The sequence below is a fragment of the Pyrgilauda ruficollis genome, unplaced genomic scaffold (genome assembly GCF_017590135.1).
Source record: "Pyrgilauda ruficollis isolate IOZ18807 unplaced genomic scaffold, ASM1759013v1 scaffold580, whole genome shotgun sequence".
Taxonomy (NCBI): domain Eukaryota; kingdom Metazoa; phylum Chordata; class Aves; order Passeriformes; family Passeridae; genus Pyrgilauda; species Pyrgilauda ruficollis.
Genome location: NW_024527489.1, coordinates 11,635 through 28,357, shown reverse-complemented (window position 1 = coordinate 28,357; position 16,723 = coordinate 11,635). Strand labels below are relative to the sequence as shown.

At 57.9% G+C, this 16,723-nt stretch overlaps 1 protein-coding gene across 2 annotated transcripts; it reads left to right on the top strand.

The window, feature by feature from the left end:
- The first annotated feature begins 1,184 nt into the window (after positions 1 to 1,184).
- Positions 1,185 to 13,999, top strand: STMN4 (stathmin 4). Of its 2 annotated transcripts, none has more exons than XM_041482343.1 (6): positions 1,185 to 1,236; positions 7,136 to 7,192; positions 9,842 to 9,937; positions 11,089 to 11,294; positions 12,599 to 12,790; positions 13,807 to 13,999. In XM_041482343.1, exons 2-6 carry the CDS (start codon positions 7,180 to 7,182, stop codon positions 13,864 to 13,866), a joined length of 567 nt encoding a protein of 188 aa, XP_041338277.1. In that variant the 5' UTR covers positions 1,185 to 1,236; positions 7,136 to 7,179; the 3' UTR covers positions 13,867 to 13,999. The 2 variants fall into 2 exon arrangements, with proteins under 2 accessions (XP_041338277.1, XP_041338276.1); XM_041482342.1 differs by lacking the exon at positions 13,807 to 13,999 and adding an exon at positions 13,375 to 13,741.
- Positions 14,000 to 16,723: the final 2,724 nt, after the last annotated feature.

Here is a 16,723-nt window from a genome sequence, read left to right as displayed (position 1 = left end):
TTGCTGCCTGGGATGGACAGGACACCCATTGTCCTCAAACTTGGGTATGTCACCCCATTATCTCAGATATGACACCCCATTGTCCCCAAATCTTGGGTATGTCACCCCAATGTCCCTCAGCATGGAGGGGACACCCCATTGTCCCCAAATCTCAGAGATGTCACCCCATTATCTCAGAGATGACACCTCATTGTCCCCTGGGATGGACAGGGCACCCATTGTCCCCAAACCTTGGAGATGACACCCCAATGTCCCTCAGGATGGAGGGGACACCCCATTGTCCCCAAATCTTGGGTATGTCACCCCCTTATCTCAGAGATGACACCCCAATGTCCCCAAATCTTGGGTATGTCACCCCAATGTCCCTCAGCATGGAGGGGACACCCCATTGTCCCCAAATCTTGGATACAGCACCCATTGCTGCCTGGGATGGACAGGACACCCCATTGTCACCAAATCTCGGAGATGTCACCCCATTATCTTGGGGGTGACACCCCATTGTCCCCCAGGATGGAAAGGACACCTCATTGTCACCAATATCGATGTCACCCCATTGTCCCCCCATATTGATGTCACCCCACTGTCCCCATATCGGTGTCACCCCACTGTCCCCATATCGATGTTACCCCATTGTCCCTATATTGATGTCACCCCATTGTCCCCCCATATCGGTGTCACCCCACTGTCCCCATATCGATGTCACCCCACTGTCCCTATACTGATGTCACCCCACTGTCCCCCCCATCGATGTCACCCCGCTGTCCCCATATCGATGTCCCCCCACTGCCCCCCAAATTCGGGGGACACCCCACTGTCCCCGCGCTGTGACAAGAAGGGACCAGGGACACTTCGCCCCCCTTGCGACGCCCCGAACCCCTCCGTGTCCCTTTGTCACTTTGTCCCCCGCAGCTCCTCCCCGCTCCGCATCCCCCCCTCCCACCCAACCCCCCAAATCCCCTTTTTTCACCCCAAATCCCTTTTTTAAAATCCCTTAATTTTTCCATCCATCCCTTTTTTTTCCCCATTTTTTTTTTCTTCCTTTCCCTGCTCCAACCCCAAAATAGCTGCGGGCTGTGACGTCACCGGGCGGGGCCCTCATTCGCACGGGCTCCCGACCAATCAGAGGGCTGGGCGATGATGTCATGGGGGGCGCTGGGGACCCCCCGCCCGGGATCTTCCAAAGCCGCGTTAAAGGAGCCGGGAGAGCGCCAGGAGCAGCGCGACCACCGCCGTGGGGTGAGTCCGGCAGCCTCCCGTGGAATTTTTGGGGAATTTTTGGGGAATTTTTGGGGAATTTTTGGGGAATTTTTGGGGAATTTTTGGGGAATTTTTGGGGAATTTTTGGGGAATTTTTGGGGAATTTTTGGGGAATTTTTGGGGAATTTTTGGGGAATTTTTGGGGAATTTTGGCCGGTTCCGTTCAGGCCAGGAGGGTTCGGATGGATTTGGGGGGTGAGGGGGGGCTTGATGTAGGGCAATTTTTTTGGGGGGGCGTAAAGGATTTGGGGAGAGGAGCAGCGCGACCACCGCAGGGGGTAAGAGTCTGGCAGCCTCCCCTGGAATTTTTAGGAATTTTTTGGGAATTTTTTGGGATTTTTGGGGGATTTTTTTGGGAATTTTTGGGGATTTTTTAGGGAATTTTTGCCGGTTCCGTTCAGGGCGGGAGGGCTCGGATGGATTTGGGGGTGTGGGGTGTTGATGTACGGCAGTTTTTTTGGGGGGATTTGCTCTGGATGTCGCGGTGGGGTCCCCATTTTGTCCCCCTGGTGTTCCCATCCCTTTTGGGGTGCTGGTCCCGCTCTTCCCGGGGCGTTTTCCAGCCGTCTGGAATTCCTTATCCCGTTCCTTTTGGAGATTTCTCCCCCCCGCTCCCCAACTCATCCTCATCCTCATCCTCATCCTCATCCTCATCCTCATCCTCATCCTCGGCTTCCGCCCCTAATTTGGGTTTTGGGGCTCCGCACCCCCAGAATTCCCGAGGGATTCTGCACCCCCAGCATTCCCAGAATTCCCAGAATTTTCCGGGGATCCGCAGAATCCCCCCACCCCCAGAATCCTTTAGGGGACGACCCCCCTCCACTTTCCCGGGATCCTCGGGGACCCCCATTTCTGAGGGAGGACCCCCATTCCAGCATCCCTGGGGGACCCGAACCCCCCAGAATCCCGGGATTCTGCACCCTCAGCATCCTCGGGGGACAAAAACCCCCCCAAAATCCCGGGATTCTGCACCCTCAAAATCCTGGGGGACCCCCCCCCCAAAATCCCGGGATTCTGCACCCTCAAAATCCTGGGGGACCCCCCCCCCAAAATCCCGGGATTCTGCCCCCTCAAAATCCTGGGGGACCCCCCCCCCAAAATCCCGGGATTCTGCACCCTCAAAATTTTCGGGGGACCCAAACCGCCCCGAAATCCTGGGATTTCGCCCCCCGCAGCATCCTCGGGGGACCCCGACCCCCCAAAATCCCGGGATTTCGCCCCCCCAGAACCCTCGGAGTCCCAAATTCCCGGGGCTGAGCCCCTTCCCTCCGCATTCCTGGGATCCCCGCCCTGAATTTTTGGGAGACCCTCACCCTGTTATCCTGGGAGGATCCTCTTCAGCATTCCCGGGATTTTGCACCCCCCCCCGCGCCCCCCGGGACCCCTCGGGGCTGCACCAGCCCCACCCAGAGCCCCCCAAAATGTGGAATTCCTGCCGGTGGAAGCAGCCGCTGGAATTTTTATTCCAGGGAAATGGAAAAAGGGACGAGGAGGGGGGAGGGAGAAGGCGCTGCCATCCCATTTTTCCCCCTCTGGAGCTTCCCAAGATTCCAGGCAGGGAATGGGGGGAGCCCCCCCCCCCCCCCAAATCCCTTCCCATTCCTCCATCCATGGCTGGATGCTTTTTTCCAGGGAAAAAGATGGGAGATGGGAGGGTCCTTCCCTTGGAATTCAGGGTGGGAAAAGGGGTCGCAGCCCTGCCGGGGGTGGATCCCGCGGGATTCCTCACCCTGCCACGTGCGGCTAGCTGGGAATGGGATCCCGTGGCTGGGGATGGGATTGTGTGGTCAGGAATGGGATCCTGCGGCTGGGAATGGGATCGTGTGGCCAGGAATAGGATGGCGTGGTTTGGAATGGGATCAAGTGGTCAGGAATGGGATCACCTGGCTGGGAATGGGATTGAGTGGTTGGGAATGGAAAGGGGGGGGCCCCCCCCCCCCCCCGCAAATCCCTTCCCATTCCTCCATCCATGGCTGGATGCTTTTTTCCAGGGAAAAAGATGGGAGATGGGAGGGTCCTTCCCTTGGAATTCAGGGTGGGAAAAGGGGTCGCAGCCCTGCCGGGGGTGGATCCCGCGGGATTCCTCACCCTGCCACGTGCGGCTGGCTGGGGATGGGATCCCGTGGCTGGGAATGGGATTGTGTGGTCAGGAATGGGATCCTGCGGCTGGGAATGGGATCGTGTGGCCAGGAATAGGATGGCGTGGTTTGGAATGGGATCAAGTGGTCAGGAATGGGATCACCTGGCTGGGAATGGGATTGAGTGGTTGGGAATGGGATGGCGTGGTTGGGAATGGGATTGTGTGGCCAGGAATGGGATCGTGTGGTCAGGAATGGGATGGCGTGGTTGGGAATGGGATTGTGTGGCCAGGAATGGGATTGTGTGGTCAGGAATGGGATCATGTGGTTGGGAATGGGATTGTGTGGCCAGGAATGGGATTGTGTGGTCAGGAATGGGATCGCGTGGTTTGGAATGGGATTGAGTGGTCAGGAATGGGATTGTGTGGTCAGGAATGGGATCATGTGGTTGGGAATGGGATTGTGTGGCCAGGAATAGGACGGCGTGGTTTGGAATGTGATCGAGAGGTCAGGAATGGGATCACCTGGCTGGGAATGGGATCCCGTGGTTGGGAATGGGGTCGAGTGGTCAGGAATAGGAACACCAGGCTGGGAATGGGATTGTGTGGCCAGGAATAGGATGGCGTGGTTTGGAATGGGATCACATGGTTGGGAATGGAATTGAGTGGTTGGGAATGGGGTCGCGTGGTCGGGAATGGGATCATGTGGTCAGGAATGGGATTACGTGGTTGGGATTGGGATCACATGTTCAGGAATGGGATCTCCTGGTCAGGATTGGGATCACATGTTCAGGAATGGGATCTCCTGGTCAGGATTGGGATCACATGGTCAGGAATGGGATCTCCTGGTCAGGATTGGGATCACATGTTCAGGAATGGGATCTCCTGGTCAGGATTGGGATCTCCTGGTCAGGACTGGGGTCACATGTTCGGGAGTGGGATCGCCTGGTCGGGATTTGGATCATCCCATCCACGCTGGGATTTTGGGGTGACAGCAGCAGGTCCCCTACCACATCCCACTCCCATTGGGAATGGGGCAGGGAAGGAATCCCCTCCTCCAAAGCCTTGGAAAATCATCTCCATCCAGGCAGGAGCGGGGCTGGACCACTCCCCTCCCTCCCATCCAGCCGTATCCATAGGGATGGATCCCGTTTCCCACCCGCTGCGGCTCTGGTGGGCGATCCCCACGTTTCATCCCGTGGGAACGCCACGTGAGGTCTGGGGAGCGGGCACGGAATGCCAGCGGATCCCAGGGAAAAGCCGGATTTGGGGTGGGAATTCCGGCAGCAGGGAGGCAGGAGCCAGGGGATGGCTTCCAGCCGGGTTATCCGTGGATAACCGGAATCCAGGAATCCATCGGAGCATCCCCACCCCATCCCCACCAGCCCCGCCTGGAAAAGTGGACGGCGATCCCAGCTGGGTATTCCCAGATTTTCTCCCTGTTCCCACCCCCCAGCAGCCCCTGGAAGCTGCGGCCGGGTTATTTTTGGGAATCCCAGGGCAGATCCCAGCAGGATTTGGGGAGGAGGGCTGGGATTTCTCGGGATGGGTGGGGCGTGGCGCAGCGCTGGAATGCTCATTCCCTCGGGAGCTGCAGGGATTTAAGGATCCCTGTTTTACAGGAGGGATTTGGGGATCAAAACCCGGGAATAATCCCCAAATCCCACCTCGTTGCATGCTTTGGTGCAGCTGGGAAGGGCGTTTCCACATTTCCACACCCAAAAACCGTGGGAATTTGGAACAGCCCGGGTTATCCTGGTTTTCACATTCCCAATTCCCATCCCAAGCCCTGGGAAGAGGGTGGGGGTCCTGGAGACCCCGGGAACGATCCCAGTGGGATGCAGGAGAGGATTCTGGAGCATTGGGAAGGGGGGGAGCTGGGGACTGGGAATGTCGGGACACGAGTTGGGGGAATTGGAGTGGGAATTTGGGAGGTGTCCTGGTTGGGAATGGGATTGTGTGGCCAGGAATAGGACGGCGTGGTTTGGAATGTGATCGAGAGGTCAGGAATGGGATCACCTGGCTGGGAATGGGATCCCGTGGTTGGGAATGGGGTCGAGTGGTCAGGAATAGGAACACCAGGCTGGGAATGGGATTGTGTGGCCAGGAATAGGATGGCGTGGTTTGGAATGGGATCACATGGTTGGGAATGGAATTGAGTGGTTGGGAATGGGGTCGCGTGGTCGGGAATGGGATCATGTGGTCAGGAATGGGATTACGTGGTTGGGATTGGGATCACATGTTCAGGAATGGGATCTCCTGGTCAGGATTGGGATCACATGTTCAGGAATGGGATCTCCTGGTCAGGATTGGGATCACATGTTCAGGAATGGGATCTCCTGGTCAGGATTGGGATCTCCTGGTCAGGACTGGGGTCACATGTTCGGGAGTGGGATCGCCTGGTCGGGATTTGGATCATCCCATCCACGCTGGGATTTTGGGGTGACAGCAGCAGGTCCCCTACCACATCCCACTCCCATTGGGAATGGGGCAGGGAAGGAATCCCCTCCTCCAAAGCCTTGGAAAATCATCTCCATCCAGGCAGGAGCGGGGCTGGACCACTCCCCTCCCTCCCATCCAGCCGTATCCATAGGGATGGATCCCGTTTCCCACCCGCTGCGGCTCTGGTGGGCGATCCCCACGTTTCATCCCGTGGGAACGCCACGTGAGGTCTGGGGAGCGGGCACGGAATGCCAGCGGATCCCAGGGAAAAGCCGGATTTGGGGTGGGAATTCCGGCAGCAGGGAGGCAGGAGCCAGGGGATGGCTTCCAGCCGGGTTATCCGTGGATAACCGGAATCCAGGAATCCATCGGAGCATCCCCACCCCATCCCCACCAGCCCCGCCTGGAAAAGTGGACGGCGATCCCAGCTGGGTATTCCCAGATTTTCTCCCTGTTCCCACCCCCCAGCAGCCCCTGGAAGCTGCGGCCGGGTTATTTTTGGGAATCCCAGGGCAGATCCCAGCAGGATTTGGGGAGGAGGGCTGGGATTTCTCGGGATGGGTGGGGCGTGGCGCAGCGCTGGAATGCTCATTCCCTCGGGAGCTGCAGGGATTTAAGGATCCCTGTTTTACAGGAGGGATTTGGGGATCAAAACCCGGGAATAATCCCCAAATCCCACCTCGTTGCATGCTTTGGTGCAGCTGGGAAGGGCGTTTCCACATTTCCACACCCAAAAACCGTGGGAATTTGGAACAGCCCGGGTTATCCTGGTTTTCACATTCCCAATTCCCATCCCAAGCCCTGGGAAGAGGGTGGGGGTCCTGGAGACCCCGGGAACGATCCCAGTGGGATGCAGGAGAGGATTCTGGAGCATTGGGAAGGGGGGGAGCTGGGGACTGGGAATGTCGGGACACGAGTGGGGGGAATTGGAGGGGGAATTTGGGAGGGGTCCAGGTGTGTCCAGGTGTGTCCAGGTGTGGCTCCCAGCACGTGTCGTCACAGGTGTGGGTTGGGAATGTGGAGCTGGGAATGGCTGTGTGTGCCAGGAACATCTCATGGAATGTGTCCGTCATCCTGGTGTGTGCCCATCCCATCCTGTCACTCCAGGGTGTTCCTGTCCCATCATCCCATCCCATCCCATCATCCCATCCCATCATCCCATCCCATCCCATCCCATCCCATCCCATCCCACCCCATCCCATCCATCCCGTTATCCCATCCCGTTATCGCATCCCGTTATCCCGTTATCCCATTATCCCATCCCTTATCCCATTATCCCATCCCTCCATCCCGCTGAGTTCCCATCATCCCATTCCCAAGACCCCACCACTGACCCCCATCCCTTTCTTCTCTCCGCAGGCCCAGGATCGCTCTTCCTGCAGAATTCCAAGGATTCCCTCACCATGACTCTGGCCGGTACGCCACCCAAATCCCCCCACCCCCCTCCCCGGCACCCCAAACCCATCCTGGGGTGTTCCGGGCTCATCCTGGCCCTGGAATTCTCCCGGCATCCCGGTGGTGACAAACCGGGATCAGCAGCCCGGGACAATCCCGAGTCCTTCCCGAGTTTTCCCTTTGCACGTCTGGATCCTCAGCTCATCCTGCTTGGAACATGTGGGGCTGGCCACCGTCCCGATCCCATCCCTTCCCAGGGATGTAGGAATTCCCGATCCCTCTGATCATGATCCCATCCCTTCCCTGGAATTTGGAATTCCCCCCATTCCTCTGATCCCAATCCCATCCCTTCCTTGGAATGTGGAATTTCCTCCCCATCCCTCTGATCCTGATCCTATTCCTTTCCTGGCACATGGAGCCCCCCCATCCCTATGATCCCGATCCCATCCCTTCCCTGACTCCTAGAAATCCCTCCATCCCTTTTTCCCCCATCCCAACCCTTTCAGTAGCACATGGAGCCCCCTCATTCCTCTGATCCCAATCCCACCCCTCTCCTGGCACATGGAAATCCCCCAACCCCTCTCATCCCAATCCCAAACCTTCTCCTGCCACATGGAGCCCCCTCATTCCTCTGGTCCCAATCCAAAACATTTCCTGGCACATGGAAATCCCCCAACCCCTCTCATCCCAATCCCAAACCTTCCCTGGCGCATGGAGCCCTTCCATCCTTCTGATCCCAATCCCACTCTTTCCCTGGCACACGGAACACCCCCTCATCCCTCTGATCCTGATCCCACCCCTTCCCCAGCACCTGGAGCCTCCCCATTCCTTTTACCCCAATCCCAGCCCTTCCTTGGCATGGAGTGACCCCCCCATCCCTCTGACCCCAATCCCAAACTTTTCCTGCCACGTGGATCCACCCCATCCCTCTGACCCCAATCCCAAACTTTTCCTGATATGTGGCAGCCCCTCCACCCCTCTGATCCCCCTCCCAAACCTTGCCTGGCACATGGAAATCCCCCAAACCTTCTGATCCCAATCCCACCCTTCTCCTGGCACATGGAGTCTTTCCATCCTTCTAATCCTAATCCCCCCCCCTCTCCTGGCACATGGAAGTCCCCCAACCCCTCTGATCCCAATCCCACCGTTCTCCTGGCACATGGAGTCTTTCCGTCCTTCTAATCCTAATCCCCCCCCCTCTCCTGGCACATGGAGCCCCCTCATCCCTCTGATCCTGATCCCACCCCTTCCCTGGCCCACGGAGCCCCCTCATCCCTCTGATCCTGATCCCACCCCTTCCCTGGCCCACGGAGCCCCCTCATCCCTCTGATCCTGATCCCACCCCTTCCCTGGCCCACGGAGCCCCCTCATCCCTCTGATCCTGATCCCACCCCTTCCCTGGCCCACGGAGCCCCCTCATCCCTCTGATCCTGATCCCACCCCTTCCCTGGCCCACGGAGCCCCCTCATCCCTCTGATCCTGATCCCACCCCTTCCCTGGCCCACGGAGCCCCCTCATCCCTCTGATCCTGATCCCACCCCTTCCCTGGCCCACGGAGCCCCCTCATCCCTCTGATCCTGATCCCACCCCTTCCCTGGCCCACGGAGCCCCCTCATCCCTCTGATCCTGATCCCACCCCTTCCCTGGCCCACGGAGCCCCCTCATCCCTCTGATCCTGATCCCACCCCTTCCCTGGCCCACGGAGCCCCCTCATCCCTCTGATCCTGATCCCACCCCTTCCCTGGCCCACGGAGCCCCCTCATCCCTCTGATCCTGATCCCACCCCTTCCCTGGCCCACGGAGCCCCCTCATCCCTCTGATCCTGATCCCACCCCTTCCCTGGCCCACGGAGCCCCCTCATCCCTCTGATCCTGATCCCACCCCTTCCCTGGCCCACGGAGCCCCCTCATCCCTCTGATCCTGATCCCACCCCTTCCCTGGCCCACGGAGCCCCCTCATCCCTCTGATCCTGATCCCACCCCTTCCCTGGCCCACGGAGCCCCCTCATCCCTCTGATCCTGATCCCACCCCTTCCCTGGCCCACGGAGCCCCCTCATCCCTCTGATCCTGATCCCACCCCTTCCCTGGCCCACGGAGCCCCCTCATCCCTCTGATCCTGATCCCACCCCTTCCCTGGCCCACGGAGCCCCCTCATCCCTCTGATCCTGATCCCACCCCTTCCCTGGCCCACGGAGCCCCCTCATCCCTCTGATCCTGATCCCACCCCTTCCCTGGCCCACGGAGCCCCCTCATCCCTCTGATCCTGATCCCACCCCTTCCCTGGCCCACGGAGCCCCCTCATCCCTCTGATCCTGATCCCACCCCTTCCCTGGCCCACGGAGCCCCCTCATCCCTCTGATCCTGATCCCACCCCTTCCCTGGCCCACGGAGCCCCCTCATCCCTCTGATCCTGATCCCACCCCTTCCCTGGCCCACGGAGCCCCCTCATCCCTCTGATCCTGATCCCACCCCTTCCCTGGCCCACGGAGCCCCCTCATCCCTCTGATCCTGATCCCACCCCTTCCCTGGCCCACGGAGCCCCCTCATCCCTCTGATCCTGATCCCACCCCTTCCCTGGCCCACGGAGCCCCCTCATCCCTCTGATCCTGATCCCACCCCTTCCCTGGCCCACGGAGCCCCTCTGATCCCGATCCCGCCGTCTCTTCCCAGCCTACAAGGAGAAGATGAAGGAGCTGCCCCTCGTCTCCCTCTTCTGCTCCTGTTTCCTGTCGGATCCCCTCAACAAGCCGACCTACGCCTACGAAGGTGGGACCCCCTTCCCAATCCCACCGCAGCCCCCGGAATTCCGGGAATTCCGGGATCTCTGGGGGACTTCAATCCCTCCTCGGCATGAGCGGAGTCACTCTTGAACGGAGCGGCAGCTCCGGAATTTTCTGGGAATTCAGCACAAGGCTGGGTTGGGATCTGGAGGGGTTTGGGCTGACCCAGCCCCCTCAGCTCTCCCAAATATTCCCAGCTCGGCCCCATGGATGGGTTGGGATCCAGAGGAGCTCTGGGAGCTCCTCATTCCCTCATCCTGTATCCCTATTTTTCATCTCCAGGTGATTCATCACAATCCATGTCCAGAAGCCATGGAAGAGCCTTGGGGGGCTCCTCCAGGTTATCCAGGGGGATCTACACTGGAAAAGGGATCACGATCCCGTTCCCACTTCCCAGAGCAGGGAGAGATGGAGAGACAGGAACATTCCCAACCCTCAGCTCTCCCAAATATTCCCAATCCGACCCCATGGATGGGTTGGGATCCAGAGGAGCTCTGGTAGATCCTCATTCCCTCATCCCGGAGCATGGGCTCCATATTTCTCAGCCTGATCCCTGTCCAGTGGCCGTGGAAAAGGATTCCCAGCCAAGAGGGATCCACACTGGAAAAGGGATCACGGTCCCATTCCCACTTCCCAAAGCAGGGAGAGATGGAGAGACAGGAACATTCCCAACCCTCATCGCTCCCAAATATTCCCAACCAGATCCCATGGATGCATTAGGATCCAGAGGAGCTCTGGGAGCTCTTCATTCTCTCATCCTGTATCCATATTTTTCAGCTCCGGGTGATTCATCCCAATCCATGTCCAGAAGCCATGGAAGATAGCCTTGGGGGGCTCCTCCAGGTTATCTAAGGAATTGGATCGTGATCCCATTCCCAATTCCCAAAGCAGGGAGAGATGGAGAGACAGGGGCATTCCCAGCCCTCAGCTCTCCCAAATATTCCCAGCTCAGCCCCATCCATGGGAATCCCAAAATTTCTACACCACGCCCCACATCCCTGAACCCCAGGGATGCATTTAGGCTAAATCTGGATGAAACTCATGGATACCAGGGATGGCGGAATCGGCTTCCGCAGGCGCGGAAATCCCGGAATGGGAATTCCCGGCGCTGATTCCACGCCCTTTTTCCCCACCCAGACACGGTGGATCTGACCTGGTGCGTCATCTCCGACATGGAAGTGATCGAGCTCAACAAGCGCACCTCGGGCCAATCCTTCGAGGTCATCCTGAAGCCGCCATCCTTCGACGGAATTCCGGAATTCAACGCCTCCCTGCCCCGGCGCCGCGACCCTTCCCTGGAGGAGATCCAGAAGAAGCTGGAAGCGGCGGAGGAGAGGAGAAAGGTGGGTGAATTCCCGTTTTTGGGTTCCCTGTTTTTGGGTTGGGAATTCTCCCCCCCATTTTTGGGTTTCCTGTATTTGGGTTGGGAATTGCCCCCTGTTTTTGGGTTCCCCGGTTTTGGGTTGGGAATTCCTCCGCCATTTTTGTGTTCCCCATTTTTGGGTTGGGAATTCCTCCCCCGTTTTTGGGTTCCCTAGTTTTGGGTTGGGAATACCTCCCTCGTTTTTGGGTTCCCTGGTTTTGGGTTGAGAATTCCTCCCCCCCGTTTTTTGGTTCCCCGTTTTTGGGTTGGGAATTCTCCCCCCCATTTTTGGGTTTCCTGTATTTGGGTTGGGAATTGCCCCCCTGTTTTTGGGTTCCCCGGTTTTGGGTTGGGAATTCCTCCCCTGTTTTTGGGTTCCCTGTTTTTGGGTTTGGAATCTCCCCCCCATTTTTGGGTTCCCTAGTTTTGGGTTAGGAATACCTCCCTGCCCCATTTTTGGGTTCCCCATTTTCAGCTTGGGAATTCCCCCTGCCCCGTTTTTGGGCTCCCTGTTTTTGGGTTGGGAATTCCCCCCAATTTGGGTTGGGAATTGCCCCCCTGTTTTTGGGTTCCCCAGTTTTGGGTTGGGAATTCTCCCCCCCATTTTTTGGTTCCCTGTTTTTGGGTTGGGAATTCCCCCCACCTGTTTCTGGGTTCCCCATTTTTGGGTTGGGAATTTCTCCCCCGTTTTTGGGTTCCCTGTTTTGGCGTTGGGAATTGCCCCCTGCTGGTTTTGGGTTCCTGGTTTTGGGTTGGGAATTCCCCCTGCCCCGTTTTTGGCTTCCCCATTTCGTGTTGGGAATTCCCCTCCTGTTTTTCGGTTTGCCATTTTTAGGTAGGGAATTTCTCCCCCTGTTTTTGGGTTCCCCATTTCCAGGTTGGGAATTCCCCCTCCCCATTTTTGGGTTCCCTGTTTTTGTGTTGGGAATTCCCCCCCCCCATTTTTGGGTTCCTCATTTTTGGGTTGGGAATTCCTCCCCCATTTTTGGGTTCCTCATTTTTGGGTTGGGAATTACCCCCCATTTTTGGGTTCCTCGTTTTTGGGTTGGGAATTCCTCCCCCCCATTTTTTGGTTCCCTGTTTTTGGGTTGGGAATTCTCCCCCTGTTTTTGGGTTCCCCGTTTTTGTGTTGGGAATTACCCCCTGTTTTTTGGTTCCCCATTTTTGGGTTGGTAATTCCCCCCCCCATTTTTGGGTTCCCCATTTTTGGGTTGGGAATTCCTCCACGTTTTTGGTTTGGGAAGAGGTGGCTTCATGCCGGGAATGTCCCCGTGGTGTCCCCAGTACCAGGAGGCGGAGCTGCTGAAGCACCTGGCGGAGAAGCGGGAGCACGAGCGGGAAGTGATGCAGAAGGCCATCGAGGAGAACAACAACTTCATCAAGATGGCCAAGGAGAAGCTGGCGCAGAAGATGGAATCCAACAAGGAGAACCGCGAGGCCCACCTGGCGGCCATGTTGGAGCGCCTCCAGGAGAAGGTGGGCGCCTGGAAAAGGGCTTGGGATGAGTTGGGATATTCGGGATACTGCTGGATCTTGGGGTGGCACCACCGGAGAGGGGGTCCCGCTTCCCTTCCCACCCAAGCGCGGCGTCCCACTGGGATTGGGGGATCCTGCCCGGGTGGATCCGTAGGCTTGGGAGAGGTCAGAGAGTCGGGATCTGGGTCTTGTCCTTTTCCCATGTCCCACCAAGGTGGGACTCAGAATCCCAGGAATTGTAGAATCCTGGGATGGTTGGGTTGGAAGGGACCTTTAGGATCATCCAGTTCCACCCCCAGCACCTTCCACTATCCCAGATTTCTCCAAGACCTGTCCAACCTTTCCTTGGACTATCCCAGGTTGCTCCAAGCCTTGTCCAACCTTTCCTTGGACACTTCCAGAGATCCAGGGGCAGCCACAGCTTCTCTGGGAATTCCAGAGAATTCCTGCCACTCCCCTTGCACATTTCCCACCTCCGGGCTGGCGGATCTCCCCCTGGTCCCTTCCCACGGATCCGGCAGCTCCCCAGCTCCGTGCTGGGAGCCATTCCCACCCTTCCAGCCCTCTTCTCTCTCCCGAATCAGGTCTGTTCCCAACCTCCGCACGGAAAATCCCACCCTCACCACCTCCAGCTCCCTCCAAAACATCCGGAGCCCGCCCAGTGCCCTTCTCCGAACGCCTCCGCTGGGGCAGAGGCGGAGAGCGCCAGATAATGCCGGAAAATCCCAGCTAATCCCAGCTCCATGGGGCTTCCCGGGACGGTTGACGTCTCCCTCGTAGCCAGAGGGCGAGGACAAAGTGTCCCCAAGTGCCACCAGCAGCCCTTAAAGTGACCCCAGGGGAGGAGAGGACGCTGGTGACCCATCCGTGGCGTCCCTCGGGATGAACCTCGTGCCTTCAACCCCTCCGGAGCCGCTGTCCGTGGGGATCCCGGAATCCTGGAACCCGGCTAACGCGTGTTCCCCTCCTCCTCCTCCTCCTCCTCCTCCTTCCCCTCCTCCTTCCCGATCCCACAGGACAAACACGCGGAAGAAGTGAGGAAAAACAAGGAGCTCAAGGAAGAAGCCTCCAGGTAAAGAGGCTCTGCTCGGACTGACAGCTCCGGGGAGGTGCCGGAGGCTTCCGCAGCTCCAGGTCGGAATGGTGTGGGAATGGTGGACGTTGCTCTGCTTTCTTTGTTCGTGGATGTGACGAGTTGAGGGGTGAAGCCATCGGAGTCGTCGTCGTCGTTCCGGGGAGGGTGGGGAGGGAAGGGATGAGGGCGGGATTTTGGGATGCCCACCCGGGTGGGTCCCGCCCGTCAGCCAGGTCCGGAGGGGACAGCCGAGGGCTGAGGAGGTGATCCCCGGGAGAAATCCCGGGAATACGGAGCGGGGTGGGGAGGGAATTGTGGGAAATGTGCGTCGTGTGTGACTTTAATTTGGTGCTGGGCAGGCGGGGCGGGCGGGAATCCCTCCGGAGTCTTCTCCATCCAATCCCATCCCATCCGTGGGCTGTGGAATCTCTTGGTGTCCCTCCCTCCCTTGTTCCCGCCTGGATTTGGGATCTCTTCCCGGATCTGGCGGGTTTTTTTGCCCTTCCATCCCCGTTTTGGGAAGGGGGAGAAGTTTTTTTGCCCACCACCACCGTTGGAAGTGGTCAGGGAGTGAAATTCCCTTGTTCCAAAGGTTTTTTCCCAGCTGTTGGAGACGCCCATGATCCTTCCCAAGGGTGACATTGGAAAGCCCCATGAATTCCCAAAGAAGCCTTTTTGTAAGAACCTCCCAAAAAACAATCCCAGTGGGAATTCTTGGATGAAATCCCCCTTTCCAGCTGGAAAAACCATCGGCTCCCGGAGATGGAGCAGCAGGAGAAGCCAGGGCAGGGCTGTGGAGACCACAATGGAAGGGAATGAGGGAAAATTTGGGAAAAAGGTGGAGGTGGGACGGAGCCCTGTGGAGAGCAGGGAAAAATATCCATGGGAACCCCTGGTGACACCAGGGAGGGTGGAAAACCCCCCCAATATTCCAAGAGATGCTTTTTTTGGGAGCTGCCATGCCATTCCTGGGGGATCTTCGCCTCCAGGAAGGGCGGGGGAGAAGGAAGATTGGATTTTCCAGGGGGGTGGGAATTCCCTGCATTCCCAGCTGCCAGCTGGAAGCGTTCCCAGTGCTGCTGCACCCCAAAATTCCAACCCGGATGTGAACGAAGGGTTTGGGTCTCCGCTATGTCTGGATAAGACATTCCAAGCTCCGATCCGGGTCCGGAGGGAATCACGGCTCTTTCCCGGTGCCGGGAGATGCCCACCCTGATCCCGGAGCCCCGGGGAGAATCCTGGGAAAGGGGAAAACAGGGATTGGGGACGGATTGTGGCACGAGCTGTCCTTTTTTTTGTACACAACGGATGTAAATAAAACTGCCTTGGCCTTTCCTTTCGTTTCCATGATCCCTGCGGTGCTTCCCGTGTGGTTTTTTTTTTGGGATTGGGGCATCCCGGAGTCAGGAAAAGGAGGAAAGGAGGGAATTAGGGTGGGAGGCTGGGCTGGTTTTTCCCCCCATTCCCCAAAAAGCTGGTGGGATTGGAAGATTTGGGAGTTCCAAACTCATCCCGTGAAGTTTTGCCGTCCCAGACCTGGAGCAGGGAGTTGGATCCGAATTCCGTCCGTGTGCTGGGAGAGGAGGAAAGTGGGAAAGATCTGGGTGAGGTGGGATCATCCATCCACGGAATATCCATGGAACAGGAAAAAACCATCTGTTCCTCCGGGCCAGGAGGAAATCCCAGGAATTCCTGCTCCGGCTCCAAGGAGGAAGCAATGGGAAGGTTCCTCTCCCGTCTTTGTTCCACCGGAAAATGGGACCAAAATTCAGGAGCAGCATTCCAGAGGGTCCAAAGTGTCCGTTCTCCAGATCCAATCCTCTGGGAAAAGGAGATCCCAGATCCTGGGAATCTTTGAGGATGGGTTTGGGATCCCAAATCCCAAATCCCACGGGTTTGGGATCAGACAAATCCAGGGAAAGGGGTTTGGGCTTCCCTATGGATGCAGCTGGGATTCCCGTGGTGTCCCGGTGGGACAGGAAGGGGCTGTATCCAAAGGGACCAGGAAAAGAGGGCATGGATCCATCCACACTTCCTGAAAAACCTGGGATGGTGGGAGGTGACCCGTCCATGGAATGGGATGAGCTTTGAGGTCCCGTCCCACCCAAACCATTCCAGGATTCCAGGATCACCCCACTCCATGGCCTGAGGAATCCTCAGGAAAGAGGATTTGGGGAATAATTTTTCCCCCTTCATGCCTTCCCCTATCCCAGGGAACATTCCCAGGGATCCAGGATTTTCTGGGAAATCCAGCTCAACCAGGAATTCCTTCCCAAGATCCCACCATCCCAAGCTCCCCTTTCCCACTGGAAGCCATTCCCTGGCTCCTGGCCCTCCAGCCCTTTCCCAAATCCCAGCTCTCCTGGAGCCTCTGGAAAAGGCTCCAAGCATTCCCTGGATCCTTCCCTGATCCAGCTGCACATTCCCAGCTCTCCCAGCCTGGCATTGGATCCATCCCCATCCTGACTCCTCCTGGAGAAGGAATTTTGGGATCCAGGGGCTTCACTGGGAATTGGGGACTCCAGGAAGTGTCTCCCTTCCCTTTTCCATCCCTGAATTCCATCAAAATCCTGGAATGGTTTGGGATAGGATCCATGGACCTTCAATCCCACCCCAGGGTCAGTTCCCACAATCCCAGGGTGCTCCAACCTTTCCTGGGACACTCCCAGGGATCCAGGGATTCTCTGGGAATTCCAGCCCAGCCGGGAATTCCTTCCCAAGATCCCACCATCCCTTTCCCACTGGAAGCCATTCCCTGGCTCCTGGCCCTCCAGCCCTTTCCCAAATCCCAGCTCTCCTGGAGCCCCTCGAGGCTCGGGAAGCAGCTCCAGGGATTCCCTGGAATCTTCTGGAGTTCA